We start from the raw sequence: 26149 nt of genomic DNA on the forward strand, positions 1-26149 counted from the left end.
TTTGCAGTCTCCTCCCTGATGGGAGCAATTTGAAAAGGCAGTGAGATGGGTGAGTGGGGTCACCTGCAACCCTGGTCCCCTTCCGGGACACTTAGGCAGGTGTTATAAATATCCAGAAGGGGGGGGGGGGGGCCACCGATGCGAACCATATATATGTGTGTATATTAAAAAAAAGTATGTATCAAGGGCTCTGAGTGAACAAGAGCGCTGCGAACAAAAAATTGGCTCCATAACTGCTTCATGTCCATGAGCATGATCAGCAGTATTAACAACAGATAGAATATCTCAGTAAGGGACCTCCATGTTAAAGTGATTTCAGAGTAAAAAGAACAGGGATGATGTGTTCAAGGAATTGCTGGATGAAAGTGATCTTTGAGTAAAAAGGAATCTCTCTGTGAAAGGGACCTCTGTGTCTGAGTGACCTCTGTGTGTGTGTAAAGGACCCCGTGTCTAAGTGACCTCTGTGTGAAAGGCATCTTTCAGTAAAAGGTATAACTGTGTGAAAGGGGCCTAAAACTGAAACAGATGTCCATGTGAAAGGGAGATGACACAAACTCCACGTCAAGGTATGTGTCATATGATTCACTCATTTGATTTAAGGCATGCGTCCTTGAGACTTTTACCTGCACCTAGTTACGATAGACAGGTCAACACGATTTTGTGTTGATCAGTGAAACTTGAGAAACGGACACTTTAATCTATTTTCAAACTTTATCAGGGGTGCTACATAGTGAGATTTCTGTTTGTTGTGTGTGTGTGTGTGTGCCTACATGCGCGTGAGTATATTTGTGTGTGATAATGACATGAAATCACAGCTGGGCCTCCAGCCGCTCCCTCTGCCACATAGAGTTATAAATAATTGGGCCTTTGTCCCACTTTAGCTCATTTGTTTCCCCCCTCGCTGGTTCGCTCCATCATCATACCAGCCACTTCCCAATCCTCCATCTTTTTTTCTCTTTAAGTACCACCCTCTTTCCTCATTCGATGACATTTTCCACTGTTAACTGATATTGTACCTAATATTGTGTCTGCTCTACTCCTTTTTTCCTCTCCCTGAAAAACTTTGCGATAGAACTTTTACTCCATTTATATTTTTCATTATTTTATTCTTTAGACTTTATTACTGTTTTAGTTAGCACTGCAATTAAATATTGCCTACATGTTTGTTTTGATATTGTTTGGGTCTGGTAGTTTTTGTTGGAAATTCACAATATGTTTGGAATAATATATGTTTTTATTATTGTTTTAAATACCATCAATTACTATGACTGTTTTCTTTACAAACCACAATTCCCAAGCAGTTTTTAGGTTGTGTAGAACATAAATTCGTGATTTGTGACTCTAAAACACAGAAAAAGTATTTAATGTTCAGACTGATAAGAGGAGCATTCCCGCAGCTCAGTTGTTTTCAAGTATGGATAGGGCAAGGTTCACCATTTTGTTAACAACTGACCATTTTGTTAACAACTGCGGGAGCAAATAGTGGATACAGCCATGTAGGTCTCAAAACACTTCAGAAAAATATTGTCAGTTAATACAGTTTGCAGATACACCTACAAATGTAAGTTAAAACTCTAAAATGCGAAGTGAAAGCCATACATAACATCCATAAACAACTGAGATGTACATGTCCCCATCTGAAATTATTTTGGGAAATCATGGCCTTGGCATCTTCTGGACCAAAGAGGAAAATGACCATGCGGATTGTTATCAGCAAAAAGTTCAAAAGCCAGCCTCTGTGATAGTTTGGGGGTGTATTAGTGCCTATGCTATGGGTAACTTGAACAACTGTGATGGGAACATTAACACGGAGCCATACATACAGGTTTTCAAGCATCATGTGCTGCCATCCAAGCAAAGTCTGTTTTCGGGACATCCTTGCTTATTTCAGCACGATAATCTGAAGCCACGTTCTGCATGTGGTACAATAGCCTGGCTTCATTGTAAAAAGGTGTAACTATTAAACTATCCTGCCAGCACTCCCTACCTGTCGACTTGAAAATGTGTGCAGGAACATTATGAAGCACAAAATACAACAATGGAGATCCCGGACTGTTGAGAAAAAGAAGAATGGGACAGGATGTCCCTTAGAAAGCTACAACAATGAGTGTCAGTTCCAAAACAAGTGATTTGAAAAATAAAAACTCATGTAACAAAATGTTTTATTTTATTTTTTAGAACATGCTGCAGATGTGTTGGATGATTTGTGTTTTACATATCTATTGAATATTAGTTCTACCTTCAACTTTAACTTTAGTTCTTCCGGTAAGGCTATTCTTGTTTTTACTCGCTCCATGAGTATACAGCTGGACATAAATAACTGCTTTGTTTTGTCTCTTTCTGTCTCTCTCACTTTTATATAACCAATGGACTTTTAGTCTGATCTTTAGTAAGGGGTGACACCTCGAAAGACATGTACCCTGTCCTCTCTTTGCAAATAATTTTTTTTCTTTTGTAATAAAAATCCACAAAGACAAGATTTTCTCCTTGCTTACGGTGTCAGAAAAATATTTTGCCAAAACACAGGAATCAATCTTGTACAGGAATCAAACTTAAGATGTGTGAATATTTGCAAAAGAAACAAAAAAAAAACTGAACATTAAATATTTTGTCTTTGTAGTGTATTCAGGTTAATATAAGAGGGGCGTTCATTCAAGATTTCCCTTGACCTACTTTCGGTTAAGGTAGGAAGTTAAAATTGTACACGTACATTACCTTACATCTCTGTAGGTCACAAGGTAATTTGCAGCTGTGATACATAATTTTTTTCTCATTTTCAGGTGCTGAAGTAAAGTAAGGTAGAGTAATGGCGCAAGTCGAGAACAGAGCAATCATCAGGTTCCTCTATTTGAAAGATCGCACTCCGACGGAGGTATTTCACGAGATGAAAGAAGTTTATGGGGAGGATGCCCATCATATGACGTTGTCAAACACTGGCATCATCAGTTCATGTGTGGACTTCCATCCATGAAGTAATTTTTAAAAGGAAAGTGATTCAAAAACGATGAAAGCCTCATTTCTGAAGTCAAGGCATGGCTTCAGGCACAACCTGCTGAGTTCTACAGAAGAGGTCTCCAAAACTGCATAAAGCGATGAGAGAAGTGTGTCTCCCTTGCAGGACCCTATGTAGAGAAAGTCTAATATTTGTGCCAAGATTCAATTCTCTCAGCTCATTGGAAGTACTGTAGGTCAGGGGAAATCTTTAATGAACGTCCCTCGTACATTGTTGTAGATTGAGTATAGATTGTCTTCATTTTTATTTATATTTTTTCACAATGTTCTGACTTCACTGGAATTGGGGTTTGTATTATGACTAATATTTCCTAAATACCGCCGAATCAAAAATTCTGTCCAAAATGAAATGAACTTTTTAAAGTTTTCTCCATGATTTTATATATTAAAGTGGGACTGTCATCCCTATAAACATTCTAAAATAGATACTGTAATGAAAAATACATAGTATTCACTTCAATGTCTAAATGAAAAAATATATGTGAGCGGATCGTGCGTCATCCAAGCGCAAAGTTGCGCAATCGAGTGTCCCTCGACATCCAAGTGGTCGCCATATTAGTCGCGCCCTCTGTCCTTCACGTCATCGTCACTTCCGCCGTTGAAAAGGCGCAGTGCCTGCTACTATGGAAGCCGAACAACAGAGATATTCGGATTTTTACGACGCCCCTTCTGACACTGAAGCTCTTTCCAAAAGGACAACACCACACAACCGAGTGAAGTTACCGGGGCAATTACACTATTGTTTCGAGCCATATTCAGATGATATGCGAACCGCATGCCCGTCCGATCCACTTCCGCGGCAGAGATGAGTCATCGCGGCTCATTGCAGCCAGCCGGTGTTGCTTATGACAGAGCCGAGCGGTGCTGCTTTAGGGGGGTGCTCACAGACGCCGCAGTACTCGATGAACACAGTCGACCCGGGGCGCTTTATGCGCGCACGCGACTGAGTAACGCATTCTCGGCTGGGTTCTTCAGACCAAAGCCCGACGCGCAGCCTTCGCAGAAGCTGTGACTGCCGAACTGCCCGTGTGGCTGATTTTGGGCGCCGCGGTATATAAGGAGGAGGTGGAGCCGAGCCATGGTGCTTTTAGGGGTATGTTCAAAGCCACCGCGGTACGCGATGAACACTATCGAGACAAGGCTGAGTGAGACATTGTTGGCTGGGCGACGCGCACATCGACACATTTCATATGCAGATCTTTTGTTACGTGATGAGAGACACCGATTACGTGGTCCGCCCCAAACTATTGTTTTTTTTAGTAGCTGTATGCGCACATCAACACATTTCATATGTGGATCTTTTGCTACGTTATGAGAGAGACCGATTACGTGGTCCGTCCCAAACTATTATTTTTTTTTAGAAGCTGTACACACACCTACCTGTTATTTGGAACCGACGAAGCTCTCGTCCTCTGCACCCGTGCAATCCATTTTTCACAACGAACAAGGTCTCTTTCAAACTTATGAAGTCTAATTCCGTTCTCCTAAGTGTTCAAGCAATGTCCAGCAATGCAATGAGCCGGCATTTTGGCTAACACGGAGGAACAACGAGCTACCTTCCCAGAGGTAAAACTAATTGGAAACAAACGAGTCCACGAGGGGGCGCCGCTGTCCTTTACGTCACTTCCTGCTTCTCGAAAACAAATCCCTGAGAGGATTTTCAAGGCGGGAGTTACAAAAAGCTGTATACGTCAAAATGATGTTTTGTGGTGAAAAAACACGTGGGATCATATTGACTGTGGGTTTTTCCATTAATAATATACCAAAAATAATCCATTTCATGACAGGCCCACTTTAATGTAGTTATTCTGATTATTATATTTTCGCTAATATCCTTTGCCTTATTTTGTATTTTTTGTTGTTGGCTCTAATCTACATTATTTTGGCCTTAATGGAGGCCAGGGAGACAAAAAGCCACACCCTGATATGACAGGCTGACCAGTCGCGGTGCAGTATGCCACACTAATTAGAGTCATGTTTTTATCAAATTATATTTTAACTCTTTTTAAAATATAGCTATGATTGGCATGTACTCTTGATGAAAGGAGGGATTATAGATTATACCTTATGAGCCTGTCTCATGTAGCAGTAGAGGATTCCTCTCATGCACTTGATGGCTGAGTGCTCCAGCTCATGAGTGCGCCCCATGTCATCATCGATGCGGCTAAAGCGAAAAATACAGACAAAGTTTTAAAAGAAGCATCTTTAGAACCAAAAATCATTGATACTAATCTGGTAATCTGGGGTGAAATAAGGAATGTTTTCTCTGGCTTTGCATGTATCAACCCGAAATCACTTAATGTTCATGACAGATGATTGGCACACTTTCTCTGGAGGGAACAATGGACAAAACTATCTCAAATTTGGTAGGCATAAAAGAGGATCATTTATTTGTAGATAGTACTAAAATAAAGTTACATAAAACATCAGCCCATTTATTTTCTGTACCACTTATCCTTAATAAGTCGTGGGCATGTTGGTCTCTATCCCAGCTGATTCTCAGGCAAGAGAGGCATACACCCTGAACTGGTCGCCACCCAATGGCAGGGCATATATAAACAAACAGCCATTTGCAATAACATTCACGCCGACAGGCAACTGAGAGTGGGAAAGAGACAGGTCAGACTGACATTAAAATCAATTTTGCATGTGTATTTAATGTTCTGGCCAGTGAATCGGAAGACATTGACAACTCAATCAGATGTTAGCGTTTCAGTGGTTCAGATGACAAGAAAACATGGCATATGTTAATTTTAATGCAAGTGGACAGAGTAAATGAAATTAAGTGATTGTGTGACACACATACAGTACATAGCATCTCACTGCAAAAGAAGTAACGCCAGTCTGGTAGGCTGCCAGATGAGAATCATCTTAATTAAATCCTAGTGACAATTCTAATAAGAGGTGGCCGTGACTGATGGCTGCAATCCGCCGCCGGTCACTTTGCAGTGCAATGTTCTATTTTTAACATCTTTCCCCATCCATCTCACTCTATTTTTTCCTTCCCTTTCTTTATCTCTTTCCCTCACTCTTGTTCAGTCCTCATGCCTCTTTTTGTCCAACTGAAACACTGAAACAAAGATGAGTGCAAGCAAAGAGGGCACGTTGCTTGATAAAAAGTCCGTGTCCATTTTCCAAGACGCTTATCCTAACAAGGGACGCGGGAGTTCTGGAGGCTATCCGAGATAACACTCAGTGGAAAAACAATCAAAACACTAGTGTGTGGTAGGATTGGGGATTTTGGCCTTAAAAGTGTATATCCAAAATGTTTGGCAAAAATACAAATAAATTCAGATTATTGAATTACCAAAGTTTTCTGGAGGAAAATTGGTGGCCATAAAATAAGAAAAAGATATGAGCACAAGAGAACACAGAGACAATTGTTTACTTTTACCTTAATCATGAGCCACATGCTGCTTCACCCACGTATTATAATCATTTGGTATACAGTGATACTGACCGGTAAGCCATGGCAAGTGCCCAGACTCCTGCCGCACAGTACAGGGAGTCCCGCACCTTGGCCTCTTTACAAGTGGAACAGGTCTTTATGGGAAAGAGGCCAGTGGTGGGACTTTGGTAGTTGAGTATGGTGGTCTTGACTGACAAAAAACAGAAAAAAAAGGAACAAAATCAAGAGTCATGATGAAATCAGGCTAAGAGGCTCAGCTGTTAAGGAAACCTGCATAAAGGTGATTAACTCAAATTTGCCATCCAACATGGACAGCTGAATTACTGATCTTTAAGCTCAATATACAACTTGCGGAAAGCAAAGGTAAGAAGAAACAAACAAAAAGGACAGAAAACCAAGTGGATGTTTTGTAACTTGCCTTTTTCCCAAAAACAATTGTCTCCAAATGAGAACTTTGTAGTTTTGCTGGATTATGATGTTGCAACGCAACAAGTCGATACAAGACTGCCCCGACTACTGATTTTCTCTGTCCATGACTTGGTAATTACTGACATGATCATAAATATAATTTATCCACACACGCCAACGGTACTACTGTACAGGTGTCAAATCTATCTGTGAGGGATTACATTGGTCTTCATTAGTACATCAGGTGACACAAAAGGCAAGCAATATCCATTCTGTTGCTCATTCGTTACAGTCAGAGATAGTGAAGGATTTAAACCTACTGGTTGCCAGCCAATTGCAGCTTCAAGAATCTACCTTGGGAAATACTGTAATTCAGTGTGTTCTCCTAAACAATGCAGACCCTGGTACAGATTGTTGTACTGAGGCTTTACAAAGTATCTTTGGAAGCTGCCAAATTTGTATTTTGCTTTTAGAAACATACATTAGCAGTCAGGTGAAAGCTAAGTATTTTTTTAGGCAGGGCTGGGGATGTTACATGTATTTTTTTTTTTCAGAGCACATTTAGGAAGTCTATCCCAGCTGTCAACGGGCAAGAGGCAGGCTACACCCTGAACAGGTTGCCAGCCAATCGCAAGGCACATACAGACAAACAACCACTGCACTGCACTCACAATCATACCTATGGGCAATTTAGAGTGTCCAATTAATGTTGCATGTTTTTGGGATGTGGGAGGAAACCTGAGTGCCCGGAAAAAACCCACGCAGGCACGGGAAGAACATGTGAATTCCACACATGTGGGGCCGGGATCGAGCCCGGTTCTCAGAACTGTGAGGCCAATGTTTGAGCAGCTACAATATGACATAAGTGTTGGTATTGTTATGAGTTTAGTGCATTAATGGCGTATGAGAACCTGTGTACGGGTCTGTTTGTTCTGGTCTTGCTCCGGACCATTAGCACCTGCAAGAGCGCAACAGTTCAAACAGGTGGTGATTGCCTTCTGGGCAGACTCTGCACTTCCTCGATCACTATTTGCAGCCAGAGTAGTGGGAGAACCTCATTGTGATGGAATGTCAAAATGCGTGCAATGATCGTGCAGTGGAAGGTCATAAGCAGCTACTGCCAGATGTATTTCTCTGGAAAGTGTAGAGCATTGGGCTCCCCAAACAGCTTTATGGGGAGCTTTCGTTAAACGACAAGGCCTTGTTCTATTTTGGGCATGGGTTCTTTATATTTTTTGTGTGTATCTTGCTAGGGTAGATATGTCCACCTAATTTTGTGCCGATTGATGTTATGGACTACTTTTTTTTCCCCCAAGGGGCGATGCTGAATGAGTTCTAAAACACCATTCATATAGTGGATTTACACAGAATGACCCAATCGCAGTGCGACATTGACAACAGTTCTGCTCAAAACCAAAGGCAGACACGTTCATGCACAGACACACGCACAAAGGGAAATGTAAAACGGGTTTGAGTTGTCAGTGTGTTCCTGCCTCACCACTCGATATTGAGCAGGAGCAGGTAGCATATATTGCCAGACAAGTCTGGGTCCCAGCGATAACAATGTTGGCTTTGTTCCCCCTACTGGAATTGGACAACCACATCTTATAACCGCCATCCTACACAACAATTAAATAAGTCCTACACCAGGACTTATTTTCACGCGTCGTATAACCTGTTAAACTCTAAGCTACGGTAATTAGTTCCTGTTGTTTCACTAAGCACACGCAATGTGGCAGCTATCAGGCAAAAAGCACAAAAACCCTCAATGAAATCCATTAATTCTTACTTGCAAATGGTACAAAATAAAGTTCACTTCGCTGCCCACACATTTACTTTCAATTTGTACACCAACCTGTCAATGAAGGATAACCAGCTTGGCTGAATTGCATCCTGAGAATAGGCCTCAAAACTCAAAGACATCACTTTACTGGGAGGATATTAAGGTTTGACCAATCAAATTTCACACGATCAAAGAATTAACCGTTTGTTACTTTATTCATCCCCAATCCTAACTTTGTTAGGGTATTTACTGTCTATCCTGTAGTCAATAAGAAATTGTCATACATGGTACATAACCTTATGACAAACATTTTGACCAAATAAATTCCATATTCTTATGTGACTTGGTCATACCTGTCGAAAACTCTTTTAGGTATGTAATGTCAACCTTCAAGTTGCTTGTGTGGTTATTTCATGATAAAACCTAATATACAACTGATGTGGACATGAGACAAAATAAAATGCCAAATAATCAAAGACATGAAGACATTTAAATTAGATTTATTTAGACCCGTCACTCCATGCCCTGTATGTACTATCCACCCTCAAATAAGTCACTTGGACAGTCACCACGTAGCGCTCTCGCCATCCCTCGGACACATAAAACCAATGCTGTGTATCATGGAACACTAGGACAGTAAAAAGCACTTGGGCCAGGAAATTGCCTTTAATAAATGCGGTTTCTCCTGTAGGACATCGGAACACACTTACCTGCAACACGACTAAACACACATTTTTTAAGAATAGCAAAATGTCAAATGGAATCTTAAACTCAATACTGTAATACTGCTGTATTGTGTGGGGCTATTGTGTGCCTTGTGCAGATCCCACTTGGCTATCATTGTACATAACTTACATGATGTCACCTTGTGTGCAGATATGAGATAAGTGTACTTACCAGCATTGTAGTAACGGTCCAACTTCTCCCATAGGGGCTCATCCTCACGGTGGAGGATGGACAGCTTGAGGGGCTCATAGATGGATCCTGAGCGAAGACGCAAGTGTTAATTTTTGCATTGCGACAGCCACATTTTTGTCCAGAAGATACGGGATGCTGGTTGACCTTGGTTAAACATTTTGAATACCCATAAGTAGTGAAGACTATTTTACTTTTATTGCACTTTCATTATTTGTTTAAATATGAGCTTATACATTTAATCAACAGATAAAGTGTGGTCCATTTGCTAATCAGACAAGGATGTGTTGTGGAGCCGGTGGTTGTCCTTGATCTTTCTACGCAGAAAACCGGCTGGCGCCATCCTCCGATCCCAGGCGTTGCCGTGGAGACTAACGACACCAGATAAGGAGCGGAAAGTTACCATCCCAGCCCAGGATCTGACTGCGGGCGGGGGTGGGGGGCAGCCCTTTCTACCATGGACCCATACATATAAAAACCTTGTGTTACTGGACAGCTTTTGTCTTCTTCTTTGGCTATTCTGCCAGAAGACACACGTCTCGTGTGCGGCCGATACTTAGATAAGACCCGGACGTCTGTACTCCACACTCATTTTTAAGAAATACATTTGCTGTTAACTTTTTCTAATCATTGGTCATATCTTCCTTGACCCGTGAACACACGTAGGGTCCAAACTCGCAAATCCCTACAGTAGTTAAAGTGAAACCTCTGAACTGTCCAATTTCAGAATATGACCAAAGAGTCTGCCTTTAAAATGACACAAAATCAACACAAAACAAAAGGTCACATGAAACAAACACACAAAAAAAGTCAACATTAACGTACATGTAAGAAAAAAAAACTCCCAAAAAAAAAGAACCAAATAATTTTGAGGTGATGAACATACACTTGCTGCGTCTATGCCACAAAAACAAAAAAGACAAACCTTATGAGATGCCAGCGCACCAAGCTTGTTGTGCACTGGCTTCTTCTACAGTGGGTTCAGAGTCCGAATATAATTTGCTTGACCCATTAAAGTTCACCCCTCTAGTTATATTATCTGGGGCTGATGTGATTAAATTAGAATGTAGTATGCCCCGTCCTAAATTTCTTGAAAAAGAAAATAGCTGCACCCCAGCTCACTTACGAAGGTGGAAAATGTATAATAGCTAACATTCTTAGCACACACAAAGGTGCACTCCAAGCTATATGCCGACTGTTGTCACAATCCATAACCTTGGCCTGAATTTAAATTTACATTATTTACGATTGGAAAACTGATTGTTTTGTCTTACACGGTATCTTCCTTTTTTATCATAATTTTTCACTTCTATTGACCAAAATAGCAACAAGTAAGATAAGATATAGCATATATTATGACTGTGACCCGACAGCAAGCGAAGAGTTTGAGGGAATCTCCTCAAGTCCCTTTGACCCTCCCCCATCTTCAAACTCATCTCGGTCTTCTGCTAATTTGCATTTTAATAGACCTGACCTCAACTCTAACCACAAGGTACTGAACATTTCAGATTCCCACTGAAATTTACATAATTTCTACCATATTTAAAGTTTCAGTGGGTGGGGACAAAGGGTAAAGATAAAGCTCTTTGGATGAGTGTACATGTTCAAAGTTCAACATTCAAATTTCGCTTTTAAACATTGAATCATTCACATGTATCTCCACTCATATATTTCCATGATTAAAATTCAATATACTGCATCTTTATGCAGTTAAAGACAGCTCTGGTTCAACATGAGAAAGTTCGTTATATATGATACTCATTATATATTATATGTGTATTATGTTATATATTATACCAGTTATTTATGATTAATATGGTTACAATTGCCATGAAAAGACTACCATACCACTTAATCCTAGAATTATATTTTTCACTAACACTGTATGGACAACAGTATTAGGACATTCTTTGTGGTCAATTAAATAATCAATCAATTAATCAATCAATTATACATGGATTCTAGAAAGTTTCACAGGAGATTATGTACTATTTTCAAGAGTTGATTGCAAGTCTGACTTTCATCATCCTAGGAATTGGAAGCAAAGCAAAGGTGCTGCATTTAGGCAAATGGCCTCTACTCATGAAAGAGCCCAATCTGTGAGAAAGAAAAAGTGCACACCCATAGCCAGTAAACACAAACTCAGTTGCAGTAGCAACACTTCCTATACTACTTTGAAAAGTCAATGCAGCTCTTTGACTTTGACGTAAGGGTTTCGAACACTATAGAGCCCTGCACCTACGTCATAAAATCACGTGACATTGGCATATCGCCAGTCAAACAAAGCATTGTTGCAAGTTAATTCCGGTGAGACGAAACGAAAATGTATTATAGCCAGACACCCAGAGTTTTGTCCGATACCGTTAAACATTTAGAAGCTGATAATAAACGAAGGTCCATGGAAAAATTAGATACTTGGCATAGAGGATCCATATTCAATGCTGAAGTCAATGTTTTCGCCGATAAGAAATTGGACTGTTAATTTGCTTCCGCTTGTCTTGGACAACTGGATATACACATGTATCTGGTGAATAAGTCGTCGAGATTTACGCAGAAAAGTTTGAAAGCGTATAAGTTTGGACGCATACAAATACGTCGTTGCTGGATCAGTTCTCAATTAAAAATAAATCCCACATAGTGACGGACCCACTTAGATTTATTTCAATACAAATACCAATATTTAAATAAATGACCTCTGGTTTTACACAAACTCGCATTCTTTAACTATGTCTGGAAAAAAAATTTAGCCTCTGTACACACGCTTACCTCTGTAAACTTCTGTGACAGATGTTTTTTTATTTCATTTTTTTTTAAATACACATTTTTCTCAAATGAGTCGATTTGGTGTTATAAATAAAGTAAGTTTCTTTTGGGTTGTCACGTTAGGGGTCACCACAGCGTAACATCTCAGATGAACGCTCATATTTGTTTGGCACAGTTTTTACACTGGATGCCCTTCCTGATGCAACCCCTCTTGGGGAGTAGAGGCCCCAGTGAGATACGAAGTCACGACCCCTAGTTTACCAACCCAATGCTCTAACTACTGAGCTATGGGGCCCGCAATTTGGTGATATAAATACGCAACACAGACGTGTGTATTTCGTTGGGCACCATCACATGCACGATCTCTATACACTTCTCATTTTTTTCAATACAAATATCCATATTTAAATAAATGACCCCTGGTTTTACAAACTCGGATTCATAAACTATGATTGGTAAAAAAAAAATTTTAGGACAGGGAGTCGTCTCCTCCGTAAACGGAAGCATATTGCAGCCACACGTTAACCTCCGGAAACCTCTCTGTGACAGACGGTTTTTTTTTTTTTTTTTTTAATTTTAAAAATACGGATTGTTCTCAAAATCAGTCAACTTGGCATTATAAATACTTCTTGATAATTCAAGATTGAGAAGAATAATTCCTACCTGAAATGAAATGATTGCTACACCGGCGTGTATTTCGTTGAGCGCTATCCATCGCGTTTAATTGCCAAAATCCATTGATCTTTTCTCATCTTTTCACCTTAAATTCTACAGAATGATATCTTTGCAGAACTGTGTCGTCTATTGTGAGAATCAACAGCACAACAGGTCTCGGGCAATTTGAAAAATCTGCTCTGGTTCAACGGCTACCGCATTGCAGAGCAGCTAGGTTTGATCGGCAATATGGCGACGTGCAAACTGTGATGTCATGTGCATGAGCTCTATAGGTCCAGCTGTTTCCCAATGATCCCTAAGAGCTAAACTGGAGCTTTTTTCCTTCATGTTAGACTTCCAAAGGTTGAACGTGTCCCAGTACTTTTGTCCACTTCGACAATTGAAAAATGTCAGTTTAGTCTAATTATTTCATTTTATTCATTTCACTATACCCGCTGCTACTTACCCAGTCTTTGGACTTTCTGACGAGGCCCTTTTATCCCAGCCATTTTCAATAGGGTGAAATTAAGGCCAATCGTCTCTCTCAGCTAAATCACAAATCTACAGTAAGAGGGGGTTAATAGCACACAAGAATTTGGACACATGCTTGGGTTAACATTGGATTACATGATTATGATGTTATCATACAGAGGGCATGCAACAGATTGTCTTGATGGAGTTAACAACAAAAAATAGCTCTACTATGTTGCAAATTTAAAATATTCACAATTAATGGCTCTGCAATATATCATTAAAGTCTAACTCACTTGAGGTGCTCATATTTTGCAGTAATTACATTTATGGCGCGTTTAGGCAAAATTTTGTAAAAACTGATTGCGGTTTGGAAAAACTGCAGAATGTTATATATTTCATCATTTATGTATGTTTGAAGGCCGGCATGACGGCCAACTGGTTAGCACATCTGCCTTACAGTTCTGAGGACCAGAGTTAAAATCCAGCCTCACCTGTGTGGAGTTTGCATTTTACCTGTGTGCCTACACATGTTTTTTCTCCAGGCACTCTGGTGTCCTTCATCGTCGCAAAAACATGCATGGTAAGTTAAGTGAAGAGTAGTCGTGAATGGTTGTTTGTAAGCAGCCTGCGATTGGCTGCCGACCAGTCCAGGGTGTGCCTTGCCTCTCACTCAGTTAGTTGGTATCGGTTCCAGCAAAGCCCTGACCCTCGTGAGGATAAGCGGGATAGAAAATGTATGTACCGATTTATTTATTCAGGATTCTTGTCTCTTGAAAGTACAGCAACCAAGTGGGAGGGTGGCTGAAATAGTCCTGTTTCTCAAGATTCACTCACATGCATGAAATCATCACAATCCCGCAAATTTAGAATTGGCGCTAAATGCTGTTTTGATACGAACATTAATAATACAATTGCCGTAAAATAAGCAATTATAATTTGACTCGTTTGAGGTGTTAAGATAACTATGAAGTTTTTGTATTTCCAGGAAATGTTGGACTGTCTTCTTATTCTATTCTTAATATTCTATGAACCCCAATTCCAGCCCAAAAGATGTAGTATGAGCAAATTAACCGGTCTTAAAACCTTATTTGATTTAAACATGAGTAATACAACCGCCATACAATACACAAAAATGATTTGATTCGTTCGTGTCGCAAAGATAATTATGTTGTTGTTTTCCTAAATATTGGACTGTCTTGGATATTCTGAACATTCTCCGAAAATGTAGTTTTGTACTGCATGGTGTTTTGTTTTCTCTGTGAAGTACAGTTCTGCAAACTGGTGAGACTGGCCTGAAAATGTATCGTAGAGATGTGCTTCTTTGTGGTTTTGTTACCTCACCTTCCTGTTTCTCAGGATGCATCTAGATGCAAAACATTTGAGGACAAGCTCATTTAGCTATGAGGGTCTCAATATAGCCCTCAAATGCTACACGTTTATACCTCTGACCTTTCCGGCTTGGACCGGTCAGGTTATGCACTGCAATCCCAGCGTTAAAAACATGTCACAGGCACGCAGACACAAACAAAAACGTGGAAATTCGTGAGAAAGGACGAGGTGTAGGAAACGGGTAAATCTGACCTGATCGTTTCGATCGAGCTTTGAATTCCAGCAGTTTCCAACCAACATCAGCTAAGCTCGCCATGCTTGCCAAAGTAATCAAGTTTGAGTACGTTTATAACAAGCTTCTGGTATATACTTGAAAAAAAAGAGAGTTTTGAACTCGTCTCTTTTTTTCCAAGATATATTTTACGTAAAATTAATGACCACTTCCACTAAATAAATATCAAATACGATTATTTATTTATTTGGCATCATATGTATTTTACAATGTCTTTCAATTGTAACTAAATTATTTTGATACGGAACCTACTACCTCCGGCAAGGCTGATGCTAACCCCGGTAGCTTGCCTCTGCTGCCAACCACTGTCACCTGTCTAATCACACTAGCACGACACTGTCGTAAATATGAATTTGAAAATATTGCATAACTTTGCCCATTAAAATCTATTAATGCTTAATTTACGAACCCTAAATTCAACCCAATAAAATATAAACTAATATAAAACGTTTATCTTGTAATTATGTCGTACAGTTTAAAATTTTAAGTATTTCTTACTGCCGTAAACCCGCTTGCCGAATGGCGATCAGTCTAGTTGTCAAACCGCGTACTGCTATCTGCGAGATGTCCCCATCAAACTGGACCGTTTTAGTTGTTTTGTTCCAATTTGTCCTCAGGTACCACACACTTGCCCTCCAGGATGTCACGGTTGACTTGTTCGGTGCCGAAAACAACGGCACAGTGGCGGCGTTCGGTGACTTTAACGCTGACAAGCAGACAGACATCTTCATTATCAGGGAGCGTACGTTCACCAGCTATCATAATAGCATATTGTCGCTATTTACTGTGTTAAATAATGCTGTATATTCACCTACCTACGTTTGTATGACATTTTTTGTTTTTGTTTCAGAGGCCGAGTTGATAATCTTCTTTGCTGATTCCAAACCACCTTACTTCAAGCCCAAGGTGCACATCAGAAAAGGCATTTTGTCAAGGTGACTTTTTGTTTACATTGATTTACATGTTAATAATACTTACATCATCTCACTCTTAAGATGTATTTTACCTTGTAGGACTCCACTTGCATTTCGGTAAACCCTTGTGATTGGAGTTTTGGAACTACAGTGAGAATAGTTATGGTATGAGACAGAAATAAAATCTCAACGATGATCCTATATGTTATGATTTTTTTATTTCATTTTATAACATTACCCATGAAGATTAATCGCTTACGATGGTTTGATTTAGACAATTATATATATCAGATGTGCAAGGACGCTGATGTCTATGCCGACTCAATACAACTTATAGAAATACCAATTGTACTTCCCCATCAACCATTTTACTTTTTTGACTCAGTGAAACAGAGATAATATTGTTTTTAAAAATGCATATGAAAAGACACTATCTTTAGTTGGGCACCTACTGTACTTAAGGAAGCGCAGGTACTGTAGATGTAAGTAGATTATTTTCCACCACTTGCAATGGTAATTTGAACCTGTCTTTGCACCATCATTACAAGTTTACAAACCAGTTACCTCCTTCTTACCTGTTTGTTGGACCGCTACAAGAATCTTCCATCAGGCTACTAACATCACCTTAGAAAGAGTGAGGGGGTGTGCAACATTTTAGACAAAGTCCATGTTAGACTATCACTATGGATAAAAATAAATAGTATAAATAAAACAAAGACATTTTTTTCTGAAAATGGCAACTCATCATTGAACACAAGAACAATTTGTGGAATGGCATGGGGTCAAGAACTTGATGAACTTGGAAGTGACAAACGTGTGAGAGAAACCTGGGAGGAAATCTGGTCCCTCTCCTTGCCTTGACACAGGTAGCTAAAATACGGGACCTTTAAACCTTACGAGTCGCCGAGTTTGTGAGTGGCGATTTGTGAATGAGTAAGGTGATACGATATTTCTTCATTCAGTAAAATGGTTTCCAACTACCACAGGATCTCCATGTTGAGTTGGAGATTGTTCAATGACTGGACTACAAGAAAAATTAAAAGATTACTGCACAGTGGATCAACTGTAAAAGCGTTGCCCTCACAGTTCTGAGGTCCCAGGTTCAATCCCGGACCCACCTGTGTGGAGTTTACATGTTCTCCCCGTGTCTGCGTGGGTTTTCTCCGGGCACTCCAGTTTCCTCCCACATCCCAAAAACATGCAACGTTAATTGGAGACTCTCAATTGCCCCTAGGTGTGATTGTGATTGCGGCTGCTGTCTGTCTCCATGTGCCCTGCGATTGGCTGGCAACCAGTTCAGGGTGTACCCCTGCCTCCTGCCCGTTGACAGCTGCGATCCAGCACTCCTTGTGAGGATAAGCGGCTAAGAAAATGGATATATATATATATATATATATATATATATATATATATACACAGCTTTGGTAAACTTGTGGCTTTGATGTGATGGCATTATCATTGAGTCAAGTCGTTGGACTTGGTTGCTGCTGGAAAATGACTGTGATCAGCAGACAGCCTAGCTTTCAAATCCAGAGTACAGACAGATTCGGTTTGGGGTTGGTAAATTATGTAAATTAGCCATATTGTGACATCACTATCTTGAGAAATTCTGAAAGCTCACTAACAGACATTTTATGGACTATGATGCTCACAAAATAATTTATCTGGATGTGTAAGATTTCCTCTGATAAATTGCCCAATTACTTCAGAGACTATGTATACAAGCTCTACAAAAAGTAAATAATTCCGGAAAGTTTCCCCTTAATCTGTTGTGTACAGTGACGCCGTCCTCACCAGCGTGGTGCCCGGCGATTATGATGGAGATTCGCAGATGGACGTTCTCCTCACTGCTCAAATTAAACAAATGGCATCTTCAGTTTTCATCTTTTGGGGAGACAACCAGACATTAGGTACGTGTATGCAGAAGTCTTGGGCTGAGGACGAGACCCTTACATTTATGTCAGGATTAAGATAAAGGTGTGTTTAACTCTCTGAAGATATGACTGGTTGGCTCAGGCTGAACAAGACCTTCAAGGATCAACCTCTGGTCATGGAGTAAGTATGAATGACATCAAGGCTTATTTCCACTCAGTATTCCTGTTCTGACTCATACATGATTTTCAAATTATGATTGATTTATCTTTTCTTACAGTTTCAATGGTGACATGATCCCCGATATATTTGGAGTCACAGACCTGTCGACCACTGAATTTTGCACTCTGACCAATAGGTGATTTATGTTTACATCATCTTAATTGGGTATTACAATTAGTAATTGTTGGGATTTACAAGTAATAGAATTGTACGGTATAAAGAAGAAATTTTACTCTTTCATGCCAAACCCTCAAAAATAATTCTCAAACTTTGATGTCATGCTCCACCCACACAAGATAACGTTAGCAGGAAAACTTAAAATTTGAGGATCATTTGGAGACTCATTCAAACAACAGTTACCCACCCGCTTTACAGTTCTCAGTACATTTACTTGAGACTTTTTGTGTGCATCCTATTAATACAGATATGTCCACCAAATTTTATGTGGATCAGTGAAACTTCCATCTTCTATCCATCGTCCATCCATCCATTTCATGTGCTGCTTATCCTCACAAGGGTTGCGAGAGTGCTGGAGCCTAGCTCAATTATCCTTGGGCAGGAGGCGGGGTGCACCCTCATCTGTTTGTCAGACAATCACAGGGCACGTCGAGACAAACAAACATTCGCACTCTTATTCACACCTCAGGGCAATTTAGAGTCTCCAATTAACACGTTTTTGGGATTTGAGAGGAAATCGGAGTTCCCGGAGGAAACCCACACAGGCACAGGGAGAACATGCAAACTCCATACAGGTAGGGCCGGGATATGAAGCCTGGTCCTCAGAACTGTGAGGCCAAAAGTTTATTCCATAAGTCTTCTAATTGCTACATAGAATTTTAGAATATTTACTTTAAAAGTTGTCTTTTCAAGACGTTTTATTGGAGAAATTATTAGTGAGCTTCCACATTTTTTTCCCCACTTTTTTCCTTCCTTTTTAAGGGATCCGGTGTGTCAGAGTGCTCTGAGTTCACACATCAATATGCGGATCCCTCACGCCAACGCCTTCGTTGATCTCAACAAGGATTTAACCGCTGGTAAGTTTCAGTCAAGCCACATATTTTATCAGACAAAGTGACATAGTGCGTGATTACCATTGCTTGTGTAAAATGGTATTCAAACATCAGGATTGCATTGTATCCTTGGTGGAAACTTCTGATTGTGCGTCTTAATTACCCCCTGCCAAACACACACTGTTTAAAGCTGTTAATAAGATGCCAGTTGGGGTGGGATTTTTCATAAAATTCAAGGTTAGAAATAATATATATCAGCCTTTCAGTCCATTATTTTGGATGTAACAGCAGGACGCAACACTAAACAAACCCCTGCAATTTCATTTGGTGGTAACTAAATGGTGGCTAGCACATGAAAGTAAAGTAAATATTGTTTTTTACCTTCTAAGCTTCAAAATCGTCAACATGTTTCATTACTTTGTTTTTCGTTTGCAGTGATATGGTGAAACATGTTTTTAATACTTTGTAGAGTAAATGTGTAAACGTGGCAAATTTCCAATATATTAGCCCCTGAGTTCCTGTGAAAGGAACTCTGAAAGCATCAGCATACCAAGAGATTTTGAACAACTTCCATGTTTCTGGGAACAGTTTGGGGATGGCCCCTTCTTGTTACAACATTTCTGTGAATCCATGCAGAAATCAAGGTTAAAAAAATACATATGAGAATTTGACTGACCTGCACAATCATGACTGCCACTATAAAAAACTTGGATGAATACGAACAGAGACCAAGCCAGGCCTTCTCATACAACATCAGTGCGTGACCTCACAAATACAGTGAAGAAAATAAGTATTTGAACACCCTGTTATATAGCAAGTTCTCCCACATAGAAATCATGGAGGGGTCTGAAATTTTCATCGTAGATGCATGTCCACTGTGAGAGATATAACATATAAAGAAAAATCCAGAAATCACAATGAATGATTTTAACGATTTATTTGTGTGATACAGTTGCAAATAAGTATTTTAACACGTGAGAAAACCAATGTTAATATTTGTTACAGTAGCTTTTGTTTGCAATTAAAGAGGTCAAATGTTTCCTGTAGTTGTTCACCAGGTTTGCACAGATTGCAGGAGGGATTTTGGCCCACTGCTCCACACAGATCTCAAGATCAGACATTTCTGGGCTGTCGCTGAGAAACACAGAGTTTCAGACCCCTCCAAAGATTTTTTATTGGGTTAAGGTCTGGAAACTGACTAGGCCACGCCAGAACCTTCATATGCTTCTTCCAGAGCCACTCCTAGATTTTCCTGGCTGTGTGCTTTGGGTCATTGTCATGATGAAAGACCCAGCCACGACCCATATTCAATGATCTGACTGAGGGAAAGAGGTTCTTCCCCAAAATCTCACAATACATGCCCGTGGACATCCTCTCCTTAATACAGTGCAGTGGTCCTGTCCCATGTGCAGAAAAACACCCCCAAAGCATGATATTACCACCCCCATGCTTCACAGTAGGGATGGTGTTCTTGGGATGGAACTTGTCATTTGTCTTCCTCCAAACATGGTTAGTGGAATTATGACCTCATCTGACCACAAAACTTTCTCCCATGACTCCTATGTGTCATCCACATCGTCATTGGCAAACTTAAGACTGGCCTTGCCATGTGCTCGTTTAAGCAGGGGAACCTTCCGTGCCATGCATGACTTCAAACCATGATGTCTTAGTGTATTACTAACAGTCGCCTTGATACCGGCGGTCCCAGCTCTTTTCAGGTCATTGACCAAGTCCTGTTGTGTAGTCCTGGGCTGATCCCTCACCTTTCTAAGGATCATTGAGACCCCACTAGGTGATATGTTGCATAGGGCTATGATTGCTCCAACAGTGGGCCTTTTTTCACCAAACTGCTTGGCAATTTCTTCATAGACATTTCTAGCCGTTTTCAAGCATGAGTTGCCATTCTTCCGTCATTCCACAGTATTTTAGTAAGATTCAAATCCATACTTTGTCGCGGCCTTTCTGAGGGATGGCCATAGTTAAACTCACATTTCAAGTCGTCTTTGATTCTTTAGTTTGCAGTATGATTCAATGTCATTTCTTTAGAGTTGCAATTCGATTTGATATTTGTCTGTTTGCAATCGGCTGTCGGCCAGTTGAATGTATATTTAAAGTTTCTGACATCGATGCTGTAAGATGTAAAAATACAAAAACTATTTCAGAGTCCATTTGGCCAATTTTAAAACATTTGAAGTCATGTAAAAATATGTATGGACATTTAAGCAATAAAGCATCTTAAAATCAATGGAAACATTATCAAAACATCTCTGCGGGAAGATTTCAAACTCCCTTTCAAACCTCCCTCGTCAGCCTGAAATATCGTACACCTCAAAGTGCTCTGGAACTAGAAAGCTCACGAATGGATTTAAACTCAAAGATGCTGCCAAAAAAAAAGAATGGATTTTTCCCATTCCCTTTTCGTTTGCTGCTGCCTCATCGTCCTAATAATAAGGAAAGTTGGGTTTTTGGTTTCCAACAATGACAAATACATATAGCCAAGTTCCAGTCCAGTCAACAGGGAAAGCCTTCCGACTTCCTTCTAAAGGCAAACCTTTTGACTTGCATTCCGCATTGGGTTCGACAGAATTTGACAGAGGGGTCGGGCCAGGACCTCATAGCACAGTATACACACGCAAACAAATGTACAACCTGATTTACTAGCAATATGCACTAAGAACTGTGTATTTCAAATGTGCAAAATAACCCTCATTGAATTAGTATGTTTGTCTCAATGAATATGAAAGATGACGCATTTACACACTTTTTGGCACAATACTTAGAGGAGAAAACATACATAGAATAAAATAGCACACATTTCAACTAGAGAATCAAAATTAAATAAATCAACAAATTGGAAAAAAATGTCACTTTCAACATTCAAAACATATTACTCAATGAAATACTCATTAATTTCTGCTCCGCTTATTTACTATTCCGGTGGTGTGCATAAATGTACACTAAATTAAAAGACGCACTTTCAAACATTGCATTCCATATGCATTGTTTTCACAACAGTAGAAAAAGTCACCAATTTTAGTGGAAACAGTGTTGGTAGTCTTTTTTTTTTACTTTTTTTTGCCAGAGCATCTAAATCTATAGTTTGTTTTCTTGTGGCAATTCTCAGGATAGATATGAGGTGTTCGTCAGTTAACCTGGATCTGTGAGGGGCATACTCATAATGCTGAAAGTCTGCTCACACACGTAGGTCGAGCCAGACAATGCAATAATCTTTTGTGCTTTCCAGACACGAGACCTGCTGTCTCTACCATGCATTCTTTCAAAGAAAGAGATAGGCTTGCTGGCCTTTGCCAATTTGCCTTGGTACTTGACTCTTGGACTCTTGAATTGCAGTTTGTCGGTGAAAAAAAAAAAAATCTGCTGTCTGTAAATTAGCCACCAAACTATGTGCAGTAACCACCCGTTCTTGTATTGACTTTTTGCTAGCATAACTTGCATGGTTCGTTGCAAAGTGACGGCTGATATTGTACACTTTAATAACCGTAACAGCTTCTTGGCATAAGAGACACACAGCTGTTGATCGGACTTCAGTGAAAATAATTTGCATTGTCCACTCTTTATTAAATATTTGGCCCTCACTGTCCATTTTTCTTTTCTTTGGTCCGCTCATTTTTACAGAAAGGCTCAAATGGAAATGGGAAAATGAGAGTGAAATAAAGAGTATACTCCACTCCAACAGAGGTCCAACAACCCTAACCCTATCTATTGGGGGAAACGCTGGTATTGCAGAGACAAGATGCAATTAATGATTTTTTTTTCTTTTTTTAGTGTATAGGTTCGGTGGGTCGTATTAAAAAGCCTAACAGGCCGTATATGTCCGGTGGGCTGTAGTTTGCCCATGTCTTTTCTAGGCTGTTCCGTCACCACTGACAAACCATGCGATGGCCGCACCCCCGTTTCCATTGTCATTGCGCTTTCACACAACTTTTTTCACACTGAGCAAGTGCAGTATGAGAGGCCTTTAGAAATGTCTTTGTAACCCTTTTCCAGACTGATTGATGTCAATTACTTTATTTCTCACATGGTCTTAAAATTTTTTGGATCGTGACGTCGCAGCTTTTTGAGATCTGGCTGACTTCATTTTGTCAGACAGGTTCTGTTTTAGTGATTTGCTTTATTGAACAGGTCTGGAATTAATCAGGTTTGGGGTGGCCCGTGAAAATGAACTAATCTTTCTAAAAAAATGTAGTATGCTACAATTAATTCATTATTTGACAAGGGGGGTGGGTGTAATTACAGTGCCATCACAAAGTATTCATGTATTCATAACCCTTCTTGTTTTTCACATTTTGCTGTTGACTTATTCTAGAGCTAGTTTGAGTGATTTTCTTTAACTATAATCTGCATAAAATATCAGATAATGACAACGTAAAACACATTTTCACACATTTGTGTAATGTGTGTTGTGTTCCAACTTAACATCAAGTGTGTCGCATTTCAATTGATGATCCATAGATGCTGCTACAACTTCAATGGAGTTGACAATGACACACCCCTGTCTATATAAGGTCTTGGAGTTTGCAGTGCATATCTGGATCTGAGGAATATTCTGCAGACCTCTCAGACCAAATGTTGTCAAATATAAAGAAATTCTTCATGAGAACTTGCTCCAGAGTGCTCTGGAACTCAGACTAGGGTGTCGATTCATCTTGTAACACGACAATGACCCAAAGCACACAGCCAGGATAACAAAGTAGTGGTTTCAGAAGCAGCCTATGGATGTCGTTGAGTGTCCCAGTCAAAGACCGGACTTGAATCCAATCAAACATATCTGGAAAGACCTACAAATGGCTGTCCATTGAATCTGCCCACTCAATCGGACTGACCTTTAGAGGATCTGCAGAGAAAAATGGGAGGAAATGCCCCAAAGCAGATTTGCCAATCTTGTCGAGACTTACCCAACAAGACTTGATTGAGACTGAGCTTGCTGACGAAGGTGCTTCAACTAAATGTTAAGGTGAGGGTGTGAATACCTATGTACCTATTATGATTTCATTTTCAATACATTTGTGCTTCTGTAAATGTTTTTACTTTGTCACAATGGGATATTTTATGTAGATTAAAAAAAAGACTCAATTCAGCCTTACAATACATCTGCAACATAGCAAAATGTGGAAAAAGTGAAGGGGTGTGACAACATTCTTTTGGCACTGTGCTTTTTATACACAGGGGTATATAGTTTTGAATATTCTTTCCCCTGGATAGATAAAATCACCATTTGAATTTCTTTATATTTGGTTAACTTTTGTCTAATATTTACATTTGTTTTAAGATCTTACAATAAAATACAGAAATCAGGCAAAAAATAATTTTAGAAACTAAATACTTCACGGCACTGTTTATTACAGCATAAATGTGTTAATTTTAGGAGTCAGATTTTTCATCTCACACTCTTACTGAGTTAGCATATGGCTAACCATGCTACAGGCTGAATTACACATTCACAGAATCGCCGTGTAGCTAGAATGAAAGGGAGTTACACTTCCTTTTCCTTACCTACTATATTCTATGCATGAATTAATCTTACAATTTATATACTGTTACATACATATTTAGTTTACCTTGTTTAACACCAAGCTGCTACAAATATAATTTGTGGAGGCAGAAGTATGCAGATAGAAATGAGAGCGTCATTTATTTTTTCAGATGTTGCAGCATGAAAATAGGATCTGACGCATGTGTTGATTCACTGTAATTGTACTAGCAGAACCTTGACTCAGCATCTTGGTTTCTCTCTTTGGGGTAAGAAAAAAAAAAAAAAAAAACAATAGCCTAAGGCTAATTGTTATTGTGCTGCCTCATTTAAATGTGTGCTAATTTAAATGATGACATCCGAGTCAATGTTCTACGTACAGAAGGAAAAAAAAATCCTTATTTGACTGATTCGTCACAAAATACCAACTTGTCTGTTGAGGACATTATTTAAAAACTGCAACAAAAGGATTGTTTATAAAACGTGCAAGATAATTCCTGCAGCATTACTTCAATGGGATTATTCAATACAAAACATTCATGTTTGAAATGATGGAAAAAATAATAATTTCATCCCAGAGGTCCATCATAAAACATTTGGCCAATGTACCTGTACCTGAACCTTTTTAAGATACAATTTACTCCAAACTCTGTGGAAAAATATAGCTGTAAAGATGCACGAGACTTTACAAGTGAGAGTCCAGATCCGTGAGCGCTGAATAACTATTCAAGCGTGTGATGGTTTTTCTTAAGCATTTATCGCGTGTGAGCTATTGATATCGAGCATTACCAGTCATGAGAGCAGCAGTTTAGTTTCTGTGCTGTATGCATTGCTGGTTTAGGCATTTGATGATGAATCCACCTTAGTAATAGTTATTTGCAATTCAGGTTGGGGGAAAAAACAAACAAGGTGCTAACTTCTATGCCTCAAAGCTCTTCTGAACACCCCAGCCCCCCACAAAAAAGGAAATAAATCTAATTCAATAAAACTTACCAATTTCATATGGAATGGAAGGAGGAATATTTTTTTCACTATGAAATTTTTGAAATGTGTATGCCTCATCTGCCAGTATGCGAATATATTACCAAAGAAGGGAATTGTGGCACGGCATTGTAGGACTGCATGGAAAGTACGACACTGACTTCCACGCAAAAAGCGAGTTGAGAAAGAGAAAAGTGAAGGAACTAAAATCCCACTTGTCCAGACAACAATTATTTTTCATATGTGCTTCAAAAGTGAAATCCGTCACTGAAGCATCATTCCGGATGAGTTAAATCATTGTTAAGAACAAGAAATCCATCCAAGAACCAGACATTGTAAAAGGGGCAGTCGTTGAAGTAGCTGACGCATTGTTCCAGGAGTTTAAAAATAAGGCAGAAAGAAATATCATCTTCGTTCAACGCTCTCAAGGTATCAAGAGTTACACGGTGCTGTGAAGCCATGGCTCAGGATTTAACCCAGCAAATGTGGAAGGACATCAGAGATTGTTTCTTACACTGCACTTTTGGAACTTACAGAGTCAAAGTACTTCAACATTAGGAAATGTGCTACCTTTTTGACTGCATTATTCAGCTCCACTTATTTATGTTGTTCTGCCTTTT

The 26149-nt window shown here is 39.6% G+C and overlaps 2 protein-coding genes across 9 annotated transcripts in view; one reads left to right on the plus strand and one right to left on the minus strand.

The window, feature by feature from the left end:
• The window catches only part of phkb (phosphorylase kinase, beta), a 96002-nt gene extending 80677 nt beyond the window's left edge, over positions 1-15325 (minus strand). For 2 of the 7 annotated variants that reach the window (XR_009794249.1, XM_061814828.1), the window contains exons 1-5: positions 13932-14993; positions 13411-13492; positions 9510-9596; positions 6473-6611; positions 5077-5176 (exon numbers count right to left, since the gene is read on the minus strand). Coding sequence is in view for 6 of the 7 variants with exons in the window: in XM_061814828.1 (XP_061670812.1) it covers positions 5077-5176; positions 6473-6611; positions 9510-9596; positions 13411-13492; positions 13932-13997 (474 nt within the window). In the remaining variant the exon portion in view is untranslated. The other 5 variants (XM_061814833.1, XM_061814829.1, XM_061814831.1 and 2 more) reach the window with 5 other exon arrangements.
• Positions 15326-15544: 219 nt separating this feature from the next.
• The window catches only part of itfg1 (integrin alpha FG-GAP repeat containing 1), a 172149-nt gene continuing 161544 nt past the window's right edge, over positions 15545-26149 (plus strand). For both annotated transcript variants that reach the window (XM_061814835.1, XM_061814836.1), the window contains exons 1-6: positions 15545-15781; positions 15890-15974; positions 17733-17863; positions 17951-18008; positions 18106-18183; positions 18987-19081. In XM_061814835.1, coding sequence (XP_061670819.1) covers positions 15559-15781; positions 15890-15974; positions 17733-17863; positions 17951-18008; positions 18106-18183; positions 18987-19081 — 670 coding nt within the window. In that variant the 5' untranslated portion in view covers positions 15545-15558. The remainder of the gene's footprint in view (positions 15782-15889; positions 15975-17732; positions 17864-17950; positions 18009-18105; positions 18184-18986; positions 19082-26149) is intronic.

Source organism: Syngnathoides biaculeatus, chromosome 3 (genome assembly GCF_019802595.1).
Source record: "Syngnathoides biaculeatus isolate LvHL_M chromosome 3, ASM1980259v1, whole genome shotgun sequence".
Lineage (NCBI taxonomy): Eukaryota > Metazoa > Chordata > Actinopteri > Syngnathiformes > Syngnathidae > Syngnathoides > Syngnathoides biaculeatus.